General features: G+C 40.5%; 1 protein-coding gene across 2 annotated transcripts in view; it reads left to right on the plus strand.

Annotated features, from left to right (window-relative positions):
• rbm17 (RNA binding motif protein 17) overlaps positions 1-14,418 on the plus strand; it is a 61,766-nt gene that overhangs the window by 23,494 nt on the left and 23,854 nt on the right. For both annotated transcript variants that reach the window (XM_060902968.1, XM_060902967.1), the window contains exons 4-7: positions 1,447-1,613; positions 1,745-1,854; positions 5,701-5,751; positions 11,097-11,223. In XM_060902968.1, the coding sequence (XP_060758951.1) occupies positions 1,447-1,613; positions 1,745-1,854; positions 5,701-5,751; positions 11,097-11,223 (455 nt within the window). The remainder of the gene's footprint in view (positions 1-1,446; positions 1,614-1,744; positions 1,855-5,700; positions 5,752-11,096; positions 11,224-14,418) is intronic.

Below are 14,418 nucleotides of genomic sequence, written 5' to 3' on the forward strand. Positions count from 1 at the left end.
TCAGATTGTGAAAGAGTGGTTCAGGAAGCATGAATCATTTTCACACATGAACTGGCCACCACAGAGTCCTGACCTTAGCCCCATTGAAAGTGTTTGCAGGGATGTGATTTTTCCGCGAATTCACGGAATTCTGCTTTTTTCACCTCAAAACTTGAAAAAAAAATGTTTCCGATTTTTCCCTCAAATCCACATTCGTATCCTATTCGTTCCGACTTTGTTTGAAAGATGGCAGCCTCGGATTTGCATCTTTATGCCTCGATCACGGAGGCTGTCATCTTTCAACTGTTTGTTTGAAGCGAGTGCGTTCATTGGTTGTTACAGAGCGATGGGCCAATCATGTACCTCGTTTCATCTCATTGACGTAATTACGTCATTTACGCAATTACGTCATTGAGATGAAACGAGCTACGTGATTGGCCCATCGCTCTGTAACAACCAATGAACGCGCTTGTTAGATAGCTGTACGTAAGCTCGCTTCAAACAAAGAGTTGAAAGATGGCAGCCTCCGTGATCGAGCGTAAAGATGCAAATCGAGTTAAAGAAATCGACAGAATAGTGAAAAACAAGTTCCGCTGGGAATGGTTGGAGAAAGAGGTTGCTACAGACGTTGGACATAAGACTGTGAGACATTTGTTCAGCGATTTCGTTCTTTGGGGAGAGGGCAGAGGTCTCTGGCTGTCAAGTTTGGGGATACTGGGACCTCCCCTGCCCGAGCTACGAGCGTCCAAAGTCGGGCTGGAGCCCGGGATAGAAACGAAACCTAAGCGGAGCGCCACGGCTCGCCTCGGGGCGAATTACGTCCCAAGGTGCGGGGCTAGCGGGCCCTGCTCGCGCCGGTTCTTTGGGGGGGGTGAGTGAGTGAGAGAGAGAGAGAGAGAGAGAGAGAGTGTGAGTTAGTGAGTGAGAGTGAGTGTGTGAGAGAGAGAGAGTGAGCGTGTGTGTTAGAGTTGCATGTTGACCATTAAATTGGCTTGAATTTGTTAATCATGACAAGTTTTTTCTTGTGTGTTTTGCTTGCCATTTTAGTACAATTTTTAAGTCAGAAAACCCCAAAACCCAGGAGCTTCGGGGGGCTTCCCCCCTTGTCCCCCCACCAGGGCGCTGCCCTGGACCAGCTGGGGGCCTGCGGCCCCCAGACCCCCACCTAAAATTTTCAGATAATTTCACCAGCCCCAAATCACATCCCTGTGTTTGGGATGGTGGAGAAGATTTTACAGAGTGGTTCGATTCTCCTGTCATCAATCCAAGATCTCGGTGAAAAATCAATGCAGTTTTGGAGGGAAATAAATGTTGACGTTGCATAAGGTTGTTGTTGTTGGGGGGGGAGAATGCCACAGCGAATACACGCCATAATCAAAGCTAATTTTTATTTTTGGCTGGGTAGTGTGTATATAACATTTTCCGTGTGTGTGTGTGTGTGTGTGTGTGTGTGTGTGTGTGAGATAGGACTCTGCACCTGCTGGCTTTTCCTCAGGCGATGTCCTGATCCCACTCGCTGACGAATACGATCCCATGTTCCCCAACGACTATGAGAAGGTGGTGAAAAGGCAGCGAGAGGAGCGCCAGAGACAGAGGGAGCAGGAGCGGCAGAAGGAGATCGAGGAGAGGGAGAAGTACGCGTGTGTGTGTGTGTGTGTGTGTGTGTGTGTGTGTGTGTGTGTGTATATACACTGCACTAATAATACAGTATACATTCACCATCCGTCGATTAACCATTTCACTGTGGTGTCTTTTGCTTCTGTAGAAAGCGTAAAGAGCGTCATGAAGGAAGCGCACCCAGTGGTTTCTCTCGCTTCCCTGCAGAGGCAGACTCTGACGAAGATGAGGAGTACGAGAAAGAGAAGAGGAAGAGAAGTGGGTGTCTTCTGAAAGTGCAGCACCGTTATCACTTACCGTTTCTCTCTCTTGATCTCTTACTCATTAGCTACAGTACTGTGCGAAAGTCTTAGGCACCCTATTTTTTTCATACAAAGTTTGTTATAGATTTCTATTTTATGATTTCTACATTATCAAGTAAAAACATTGCTAAAATATTTTAGGGTACAAATGTTTGTTTTCCAGCGCAAAATTAAATGTTACAGATATTTTTTTTGTATCTGAGCAGCATATTATATAAGAACCAGGGATGAGAGTTTTCCGCTTTTCGGCGGATTTCCGCTTTTTCTGAGCGAAAATCGATATTATGCCAAATCCGTTGAGATTTTTTTTTCATTGAGGGGGGTTGGGGTATGTTCCTTCGTGATACTCAAGCGTATAACGATGTTATATGTTTACAGTTTCGCCATCTTTAGTCTCGCTAAGTCTCGCGGTAGAATACGTGTTATCTACAATGTAATTGGCCAAAACATCGCTGGCGAGAGCATGATAGCCAATCATAACAGTTGTTACAAGAGCGTGAGAGAGAACAAAAGCCAATCATAACAGTTCTTACAAAAGTACCCGCATCTGTTCTATTTTATCGAAACTTGCACATGTTCATCATCGCTGCGCTTCAAAAATACGTTTCTCTTTCGTATCGGCTTTTTTACTCAAAATGCCGAATACAATTGACAAGCGAGACGAAGCGAAGGTAGGTGAAATCGATGCTGGTATAAAAAACAGAGAGAGGACTGACAAGCTTTTGTCTTTGGCCAAAAGGCTGAAGAAGCCGAAATGATTAAATGAAAATGAGAAGTGACTGTGAACTATAAATAATTGTATAAAGTGTACATAGACATTTATCCCGTAAACTTAGCATTCGTTTGATTTAGTACATTGAACATGTATATGATGGTCAGTAAATCTGAATTAATGCTGACAGTTTTGAAAACTTAAATATTTCAAAAGACTTTTTGAAATCATATGCAACTAATGAGGACATAGGGTGACTGACCTTTTCTCCCTAAGAAATTTTGTTTAATATATGAACATTTTGATAATTAATAAAACTTACATTTAAAGGAACAGTCCACCGTACTTCCATAATGAAATATGTTCTTTTCTGAATTGAGACGAGCTGCTCCGTACCTGTCCGAACTTTGCGCGACCTCCCAGTCAGTCAGACGCAGTCAGACGCGCTGTCACTCCTGTTAGCAATGTAGCTAGGCTCAGCATGGCCAACGGTAATTTTTGGGGCTGTAGTTAGATGCGACCAAACTCTTCCGCGTTTTTCCTGTTTACATAGGTTTATATGACCAGTGATATGAAACAAGTTCAGTTACACAAATTGAAACGTGGCGATTTTCTATGCTATGGAAAGTCCGCACTATAATGACAGGCGTACTAACACCTTCTGCGTGCTTCGACAGCGCATTGATACGGAGCTCAGGAGTGCAGGTATCAATGCGCTGTCGAAGCGCACAGAAGGTGTTAGTACGCCTGTCATTATAGTGCGGACTTTCCATAGCATAGAAAATCGCCACGTTTCAATTTTTTTAACTGAACTTGTTTCATATCACTGGTCATATAAACCTATGTAAACAGGAAAAACGCAGAAGAGTTTGGTCGCATCTAACTACAGACCCAAAAAATACCGTTGGCCATGCTGAGCCTAGCTACATTGCTAACAGGAGTGACAGCGCGTCTGACTGACTGGGAGGTCGCGCAAAGCTCGGAGAGGTACGGATCAGCTCGTCTCAATTCAGAAAAGAACATATTTCATTATGGAAGTACGGTGGACTGTTCCTTTAATGTGAATTTAGTTTGTCATTTTTGTTGATCATGAATTATAACCATACCCCTTGAATGTAGAATGTGATTTTATTTTGAATTCAAACAATACTCCTATTGATTTGAAACACATTTTCATGTAAATATATAAAAAAGACAACAGATTTTTTTATCTACTACAGCTCAGATTGCAGAAAAAGTGGTTTGTAAGGCCTTATTTTTCAAAATTTTCCTGGGGGGGTATCCCTCCCAGACCCCCGGCTTCAGGCGCTATCTTGTTTTCTGCTTTTTTGGTGACCACCCACTCTCATCCCTGAAGAACATTTTTCAGATTAAAAAAGAAAACGTAATGAAGACTGCTGGGTTTTGGTGCAAAATGAAGACGCGAGTGTGACAAAGTGTCCAGAAGAACTGTGAAGGTTCTGGAAGATGCTCAGGTGGGGTTTACATTAGACCGTATCAGCGGATCATCAGATTAACGTTTTTAAAATGATTAGTGTGCACACAGCAACGCCAATACACGATTCGCGTGCACACAGCAACACCAATACACGGATACGCTCGGCTCCGCAGGCATCCTGCGTTCCAAATCACTCCGCCCTGAACAGCGAGTGCCCTCTGGAGGGTGCGCACTCCGGCCCTGCGCAGCTCACAGAGCGCGCGAGTGAAGCGCACGAGCAGTGATTCGGGACTGAGCCGCTGTGTGTGTGATCCCAGCGCATATCACTTACCACTTGCAAGTGGAAGGATGGCAAGCCTAAAGACAATCATAACTACACAATGGGCAGTATTTGCATCAGTATTTGCAGTATTTTCATACTTTTATACTCTTTAATGAAAGGTGATACAAGGCGGAAGTCCGCGCCGGTTTTCAGCAGTCGTGTCACATGACCAACGCCAGTGAATCAGGAAGGTGGATGTCACAGTGACGTTGTCCAATGACGACGCCAGCTAGAGCTCAGCACAGCGTATCCGCGTATTCTCAATGTTTACACAGCACCGGACCAGACACGATCTAGATTGAATACGTGGACGCTGGCGGATTCCCGTTTCCAGGCATTTTAATGTAAACGGGCAGTGCATCCGCGAAGAAAACGAGACAGATACGGTCTAATGTAAACTTGGCCTCAGTAAAGCCTACAGCTCATTTCCGCATAAAACTGCACTCATTGGACCTCAGACTACTTTTTTTTTTTTTAAAGCAAAGGGAATTTCGTCTCGCACCAAATATTGACCTTGTTTCATTTATTATGGCTTACTGATTACTGTTTATAGTATTTTTTTAAGGTTCATTCATTCAATCATTTCAGTATTTTTCAGCCATTTTTGATCTACAGCACACATGTGCCTAAGACTTGCACAGTACTGTACATTGTAAAGGATAGGTTATGGCCTATTTGGGCGTTTTATTTAAAGTAAATGTTTAAAGATGCTGATTCTATAGCCACTAGCATTTTTTTTTCTTTCATCCAGCAATCAAAGAAAGAAAAATCCTTGCTCCAAGTGAAAAGTACTTGAGTAATTGTTTAAACGTAACATGCTCCAACACGTTTTGGTATAAAGAATCCTGTCCCTTTGGTGCACTACAGAACATATTTTCCAAAAACTAGTGGACAATCCAGACGACTTTTCTTTAAAAATTGGCAGAAGTACTGAATTTTAGATTGATTGATTGATTGTGATCTGTTATGACTTGAAAGTTCAAGTAGCAGTAGTTGGGACACAAGATGAATAAAACACAGTTAATGTACTCAGTATAATGATTTTATCTGCAGTAGAAAAATAAGACAGTAAAGTAATTTAAAATGTATATCAGGGTAATGTTCTTTTTGAGCTGTTTGTTTCTGAAGGAGATAGAACAGTTTATTATTATTATTATTATTATTATTATTATTATTGTTGTTCCTTCATTACAAAACGGCTGAAAGGTCTGATTAAAATAGTCCATCACCAGAGGTGGAGGCTGATCTTTTCATCCAGCTCATACTTGAACACAATTCTACTTTTCGTGCTGTGTGTTTTTATTCTAACGGCGTCTTGTTTGGCACACAGATTTGGGCGGAGCTGCGATCGCACCTCCATCATCTCTAGTGGAGAAAGACTGTAAGTAAAATTCTGTAGCTATTTAACAGTTATTCCATGAAACTGAGTCGTACATGAGCTGATAGCTGACGAGGCACGCAGCACTGAGCTGGCAAAAAGCCATGTACGATGAGATTGAGTGGAATAGCTGTTTTATTCTCTCCACATTCACTGGATTTTGAGAAACAGAGCATTTTTATCTCATCTCATCTCATTATCTCTAGCCGCTTTATCCTTCTACAGGGTCGCAGGCAAGCTGGAGCCTATCCCAGCCGACTACGGGTGAAAGGCGGGGTACACCCTGGACTAGTCGCCAGGTCATCACAGGGCTGACACATAGACACAGACAACCATTCACACCTACGGTCAATTTAGAGTCACCAGTTAACCTAACCTGCATGTCTTTGGACTGTGGGGGAAACCGGAGCACCCGGAGGAAACCCACGCGGACACGGGGAGAACATGCAAACTCCACACAGAAAGGCCCTCGTCGGCCACGGGGCTCGAACCCGGACCTTCTTGCTGTGAGGCGACAGCGCTAACCACTACACCACCGTGCCGCCCGGAGCATTTTTATTTTTTTGCAAATCCGATAAATTAAAACTTTATACAAAACGTCCGACAAAATCATTTCAGCTTCGGCGGACTTCTTAAAAACCTTTCGATGGCTGCACGAATTGACCTTGAGAGTTGTTTTTTTGTAGAAAGTGCCGTCTTGCTGTCATGCCGAGGTCTAGGACAGCTTTAGACGTCCGTTTGTCTGTCCACAAAAACTGCAACTCCTCCCTGAGTTTTCAATGAATTTCGATTCTGGTTGTTTTTGATTGGAAGATCAAATCAGTCTGCACAAAAGTTACTCCCTGGTTTTGAGATTTCTCATTAACAAGTTGCTGACTAGGCCGATTAACGAACTTTCAGTAAAATCGCTACTCCTCCCTGAGTTTTCAATGGATTTTGATTCTGATTTTGTTTTAAAGATCAAATTGTTTTCATGAAGAGCAACTTGGCTAATTATAAACGATTCTGGTTTCTCATGGTGCGGCCGTGTGAGCTCCTGCGTCACTGACGCTCTGGTTTAATTCTTCCTTGGACATTTCAGTCCTGTAATTTTCAAACTTCTTTGAGCTTTTGGACCAGTCTAAAAAAAAAAATTCAGCCAATTTTAACGCTTAAAGATGAAGAATGTAAACAAACCGGCGAAATGACAGGAGCAATTTTGTGAAAAATGCTATAATAATAATTCTTGGAAAAAAAAGAAAAAGGATATGTTCTTACCATCATATACTTTGCATATTTCGTTGCTTTTTTTTGTATTTTTTGGGGTTTTGTTTTCAAGTAGAGCTTTTATTTCTTCCTCGGTTGGTTCAGCAGCACGCGCCGCCATTTTGTTTTTCTCTCCTCACGGTATGAGTTGATTGGCTACTCTACTACAAGGCAATCAGAGCGCACGATTGTGCAGATCCAGTGAATGTGGATAGAATAATGTGTATTGTTTGCAGCTACTGCGTGTTTTTCTCTCTGATACAGTGTGCAAATGTGTACTGTACATGATTACTAATATTATCTGCCATAGTTGTAAGACAGCTCATATGGTGGTACACGCTGTAGTTTAAACTGGTCTCCATGAGGTTGATATGGTCTTATGATACGGTCGGTTCAGGATCCATCTTTATTTTGTCACGTAGGTGTTTTACAAAGCTTGGAGCCTATTTCTAAAAAGTCTATAAAAGAAATAGTTGCCTGTTTTCATTAATGACATTAACGCAAAGGTTTCATAATTACAAGTGTAATTATGCAAGTCTATTTCATAATTCACTTTCAACAGTTAATGCACACAGTCCCAGACTGCACTAGGGCACTAAATACTATGTCACTTTATTACTCTGTAATGGTTTTGGTCATTGCCACAAGCCAGGGCTTGGTTGTCATGGTAACACGGCAAACAGCGTCATCACTCCATTTAAAAAAAAAAAAAGTCACCGGTCGTTGTATTTTCTCAACTTCACAATCTTATTCGACAACCTTCTGTTGTGCTTTGGCTTTTTATTTGCATATTAAAGTGCATATTCTGGACTTTTTTTTTTTATATGAAAGTATGTCCCTTTACACACTCGTCCAGAAGGGTAATTTTGCACAAGGCCATCTGTCTACAGCAGAAAAAAATAAAATAACAAAACGCGTCTGGAAAAATCCCAAGGGAGTCTGGAGCAGAGGTGGAAAGTAACGAATTACATTTACTCACGTTACTGTAATTAAGTAGATTTTTTGTGTAATTTGTAATTTTTTAAGTAGTTTTTGAAATGGGTAATTTTACTTTTACTCAAGTACATTTTGAACCAAGTATTTTACTTCGCTACGTTCGAAAACCGCCCGTTACTGAGTAAAAAAATTAAATGCGGGGGAAAAAAAGCAATTGGTCTGAACTGAAAGGAAACTGGTGCAGGCACGCGCGTGGAATATCCATATTAGCCTACATGTATGGTTGGATGATGGCTGGTGCCGAGGTAGCCGAGCAAGAGATAGAGGAGGTCATGGAGGAGGTTGAGGATTGCCAAGAAGAGAATTCCCGTGGAACAGATGCGCCGGACAGCGAGGGAAATCCTTGGCCATATCTCAGCCAGTACTTTGCATTCAAACGCAAACGAGGCAATAACATAATAATGCAATGCAAAATGTGCCTGCCCTGCCGTACAGAGCTATCAGTCTACAAAACTTCCACATCAAATCTGCGGAAGCATGTGGTGGTAAGTAGATATGTGCATTTACCTGTGTATCCCAAACGTTATATAACTTCCACTGTTAAGTAAAATGTGCCTTCATTATCAATTCTTTTGGCCGCCTAGCATCCATACTCGTCACTAACGTTTCAAGTGAAGTAGCCTAAATGAAATGAATCACCTCACGTTTACAAATTTGTTTTATCAGAACGACAGTCAGAAATAATACGAGTGCATGGTTTTAGTTGCAATTGGTCTCTTATGAAAAAATCCTAATTCATGTATAGACGAGCTCCTGGGTTGTTGGCTGTAGCCTCGACTAGAGCTCTGGGAGGTCACTGATAGGCCATCAAAACCTTTTCACTGTCTTGGATACTTTGTTTGGTTTTCTTTTCTTTTTTTATTGTGGTGTTTGAGTTGGACCATACAATTCAGAATTTGGCACTTTGCTTAAGAATGTTTTATGGGGTGGTCTCAAAATAGTTTGCACGTTACCTCTCGACAGGTTGTAAATATTATGCAGTTAATTTGTCAATTATATTTTCTATATAAGGAAGAGCACAGTGTTACTAAGGAATCGCTTAGCTGTCTTTAAATCGTGAGAGCCCTGGACACTTTGAGTTTGGTTGGTTTACGTTTCATATGTGTCATTTAGTAAGTCTGCTTTAGTGGCTTTAATAGATTAGATTAGATTAGATTAGATTAGATTAGATTAGATTAGATTCACTTTATTCATCCCACATGGGGGAAATTCACGTGTTACAGTAGCAAGAAAATGTCAAACAGATAACAAATAAAACTGAAATAAAAATTAGACAAACGAAGGATTAAATACAGAGGGCTCTTTGCATTATCTACCGTGAAAAAGTATAGAAAAATTGCCTTATTGAGAGGCTCAGAAAAATTGCACATTACAGGTAGACTCTGTATATATACACACACACACATATATATATATATATATATATATATATATATATGAGTGATTCCACGCTTATGGGTACTGAAATGGGGACATGAACTTATTTTTAAAAATTCACCTAAAACCATTTCTTTTTTTACCATCAGGTCACAAAACATGTAATCTTTAATGAATGATATGTTAAAAGATAACTTTAATTTTCTGAGATGTAATAAAAACATATTTATATGCCAAAGTCAGAACGTAACAGAAGTGTTGTGGACATATATATTCTCAGTTTTAACAATGTAGAATTACTTTTTGAAACATAGGAAGGTGATGTTTTAGCAAATATAATTAATAAACATGTGTAGTAGAATAAACATACACATTCTTTCAATAAGATTAACATGGTATAGAGCTAGATTGTAATTAATTTGTAACAGACGCGAGATGGACAATCGTAACAGAAGTAATGTAACAGACATCATTTTGGAACTCATAGGCTTGACTTTGGCATATAAATATGTTTTTATTACATCTCAGAAAATTAAAGTTATCTTTTAACATATCATTCATTAAAGATTACATGTTTTGTGACCTGATGGTAAAAAAAGAAATGGTTTTAGGTGAATTTTTAAAAATAAGTTCATGTCCTCATTTCAGTACCCATAAGCGTGGAATCACTCGTGTGTGTGTGTGTATATGTATATATATATATATATATATATATATATATATATATATATATATATATAAATATAAATATAAATAAATAAGTATGCATAAAAATAGCAGGCATTTGTCAGTAAAGAAAAAAATGGATGATCGAATTTACAAGTTATGCCACTTGTACTTGAAAATGTTTTATGGGGTAGTCCAAACAAAGCTTTATACATTATACTGCCTGAAAGGTTATGTGGACTAATAGTTCATTAAAAACAATTTGATTTATGACTTGTCCTTTCTTTTTTTACATCAAATAATTGAAAGTAACTAAGTAACTTTTACTCAAAGTACATTTTAAATTGAGTACTTTTTTACTTTTACTCGAGTAGATTTTTAGATGGGTACTTTTACTTTTGCTTGAGTAGAATTTAAGCAAAGTAAAGATACTTTTACTTAATTACAATTTTTCAGTACTTTTTGCACCTCTGGTCTGGAGCCAGATTCGTGACGTCACCTGCGGAAGCGCCAGCAGGCTGCGCGAGCTTTGCACGTTTTCAGTGCACAGCCTGTGTAGACCAAGCGCTCCCATTTCTCTCTCATTGTCCGGTCTTTTGGGAAACAATGAGTACTAATCCCATCAAGATTGGTGTTGCTACCATTTTAATAATTACGCCATAACGTTGAGGAAATTTGCAGAAAACCACCAGGTTGTTTTCTCATAAACAAACCAGCGCTGACGTAGGATTCAGAAGGAGGCGTCCCGCAGATGACGTCACGAAAATCAGTGTTTGCCGTGAAATCCAAATGCCAAGTTTTTCAGAGGCAGACCAATTCGCCTCAAATGGCTTGATTTCAACTGAATTTTTCTGGTATTGTGCAAGGTAAAAAAATTGTACAAAATGTTAGAGATATTTGACCAAAGTTTAATATAAAATAGGAGAATTACACTGATCTCACTCCTGAATTTACCCGTGATGTACACTTTAAGGTTTTCAAGTGAAGGACAGAAACCTGAGCGTAGCGTGTGTTTGTGAGCATCTATCATTGATTCTCACGTTGCATGTGTTGTCTTGTGTCAGCGTCATACTCGTATGATGAGGAAGGTCGTCAGCGGTCCAAAGCAGCGATCCCGCCCCCTGTTTACGAGGACTCGGAGAGACCACGCTCACCTCCAGGACCCACCAGCTCCTTCCTGGCCAACATGGGGTCAGTGTCATAACCGAACACTGCTTATTCCTTACTATTACCTGTTCTATCCTGATTTATTTTACACCTTTTAACTGTTTATTTATTTATTTATTTTTTAAATATACGTGAAAACCTGGACAAGAGAGGGTGTGTTTTTTCTGAAAGAAAAAAGATAACGGCCACAGGGTGTACAGCATATCATGAGATCAATCATAATGAGGGAGATCATCATGTATGGAGGATCAAGAAGCAGAAACAGCTTCCTTAAAACCCTACCGTGCACAGTTTCCACCTTGACAGTTAGCTAAGACACTTCTGGTCCAGAGTTTGTTTAAAGTGTACGTAATGCCTTATTGTATTGGTTTAAAATGAATATGTATCACTAATAATGACCAAAATGAATTAAAGCAGGAGGGGAAATAATATTAATTATGTTATTTTATTATCAAGCACAAAACTATCAATAAATTGCAGCGTCCGGATCCCGGAAGAAGGCAGGCTTGCCCCAGGGCTAATCTCACATGACGTCACGCGTGGAACCCGGTTATCTGGGTCATTTCCGTTCATCTGACTCCGTGCTTGTTTACTCGCTGAAACTGGATAGTTGTTGTTATCTTACAAAAATAACGATGTGAAGGCGCCGAGTTGTGTTTGGATGTTCGAATCCATCTACAACAGGACGTTCAGTTCACAAATTTCCGAGAAATGACACGAATCTAAAGCGACAGTGGGTGAGGTTTGTACAAACGAAGTGGGCAGATTTTGTGTCGCTGACTAATAATAATATCTGATTCATTAAGTGTTCTTCACCACCAGAACGACCACATGGGAATTACTGGAGCAAAAAGAAACCCATTTATTTAATAAATGACATTTGATCTGACATTTGGACAGTTTGTCAATTCCCCTGTTATATCACACACAGCACCAGTTGCAGGATTATGAGCAACATTTACACGCTCGCGACATCAATGCACTTGAACAGGAAGAAAAATGCACGCGCGCAATCATTAATTATTAAATCAAACGTGTTAAACGCTCTCAGATTGCAGTATTGCAACTCGATTTGTTTTTAGTTTTGTTCAGGAAAACATGATGAAAGGGTAACCACTGCGTTCTGCACATCTCTCTCTATCCATCTATCTCTCCATCTTATGTGCGCTACAGAAGAAGACTGTCATGAACTGGCATCTGTTTCTCGTCTTGGGGGCTCGAAAAGATAACCATTTACTCCGGAATATCCTTGATAATTATCTGCCCCTTCATCCGACATATATAGACTGGTACCAAAATTCAAAAAAGTGCTTATTTAAGGAGTTAAAGGCATTTTTGAGACAAAGTCGGCAAACAGTCTTATTTTGTCAATTTGGGTGTGCCGAATTCAAATCTGCAATATGCCGAGCTCTATCTGACCTCTGTTGACCTCTAGAGGTCATTGAACTTTGGGCCTGTAAACGTCTCAGCTGAACCCAGTTTCTCAGCTTTCTAAGGAATGAAATGTACTAAAATGATTAATGAAGTTAGCAAATGGCCTTGTTTGTTAAATGTTTGGGTGCTGAATTCATTTTTCATTTGTAAAACGACATATGACTGATAACCTCAAGGTCATTAAACTTGGCCTATGGAGCACTTGCATGTGACGTCACAGCCAATCCAGATTGTGACAGACGCCATCTTGTCGGTCAAACGCCATATTTCCGCCTTCTACTTCTACCTTTTCTTCTGGAAAACCCTACTATATACAATTCTACTACAACGGCTGCGGCTACAAGCTCTCCCTACCTGTGCACGTTTTTTATGTTTTTTGTGTGTATTTTTGCGTGTTGTTCGTCTGTACCGGACTTCAATATCCACTACAACCGTATGGACTTACTGGACATTGGTTTCCAGCAGAAAATGACGGTTTGTAGCGATTTCCATCGCATGCACAACATTCCGGAAGAGATAGCGAGACCAGCGGGGTCTCCGTGGATTGTTATCGGAAGCAAAGTGAAGGAGGCGGCGTCGGGAGCGGAAGCAAAAGCGAGGCTGCAGGCAGAGCCGGCCTGTTGACTAAGCTCAGAAAACAGCCACTCAAATCTCCACTGCTAAGCCTTTACCTCTCCAACGCCAGATCCATGGTAAACAAGACGGACGATTTGGAATTACAGCTGGAATTACCTTATTCTATTCTATAATCGGCTGGTCAGTGCTATACTCGATACTTAAGTGACTTACCCATCCAATGAGGATTATTTTCTTGTTTACAAGATGCCACATCTGAGTCGTTGACAAATCCTGAATTTCTGTAAAGATAACTGTCCAGAGATTTATAAGCACGCAGTGCTTCACGACTGAACAGCGAGGGAAAGTTAATGAGGTAATTATACACGTTTGGGTATTCTGCTAGCAGTTCAAAATCCACTGACACGGTTGTGAAAACTCCGTCCGGTAAGCCATAAGGGTCACTAATCTGTAGATCGTTTATTTTAGACATATATCTAGTTATCTGTTCATTAGAAAAATGAGCCGTGTAGTCCGTCGGTTGAAATTTATCCCTTCTGTAAACGAGTGCAGCAGTATTCAGCTGTGTTTTTTACCGACAAGATGGCGGCTGTGTACTTTCCGGTCACGTGACTGCAAGATCTCTATAGGCCTATGCATTTAATGGCATTTTTAAACTGACTTTACTCCCCCAAAAAGAATATGAACAGACAAAAATAAATAGAAAGGAACAAATACAACATTAAATGCCAGTCCATGTACATGTGACTTACTTTTCACAATGAGAATGCCAAGGCGATCACCTTACATAACATTGCATTACATTTAGCGGTTATTGTTTATACAAAGCTACTGAAAAAAGGACAGATTCAGCAGCATACAAAATGTGGGGGCATACAGGGTATACAGGTTCATCAGGGTTAGTATATATGAGAGTTTTTTTCTTTGTTGTTTTTTTGTAAAGGCTTTACCCTGTTTAAAACAAAACAAAAAACAAAGAAAAAAACTCTCATATATACTAACCCCGGGCGGCACGGTGGTGTAGTGGTTAGCGCTGTCGCCTCACAGCAAGAAGGTCCTGGGTTTGAGCCCCGGGGCCGGCGAGGGCCTTTCTGTGTGGAGTTTGCATGTTCTCCCTGTGTCCGCGTGGGTTTCCTCCGGGTGCTCCGGTTTCCCCCACAGTCCAAAGACATGCAGGTTAGGTTAACTGGTGACTCTAAATTGACCGTA

The sequence above is a fragment of the Neoarius graeffei genome, chromosome 21 (genome assembly GCF_027579695.1).
Source record: "Neoarius graeffei isolate fNeoGra1 chromosome 21, fNeoGra1.pri, whole genome shotgun sequence".
Taxonomy (NCBI): Eukaryota; Metazoa; Chordata; class Actinopteri; order Siluriformes; family Ariidae; genus Neoarius; species Neoarius graeffei.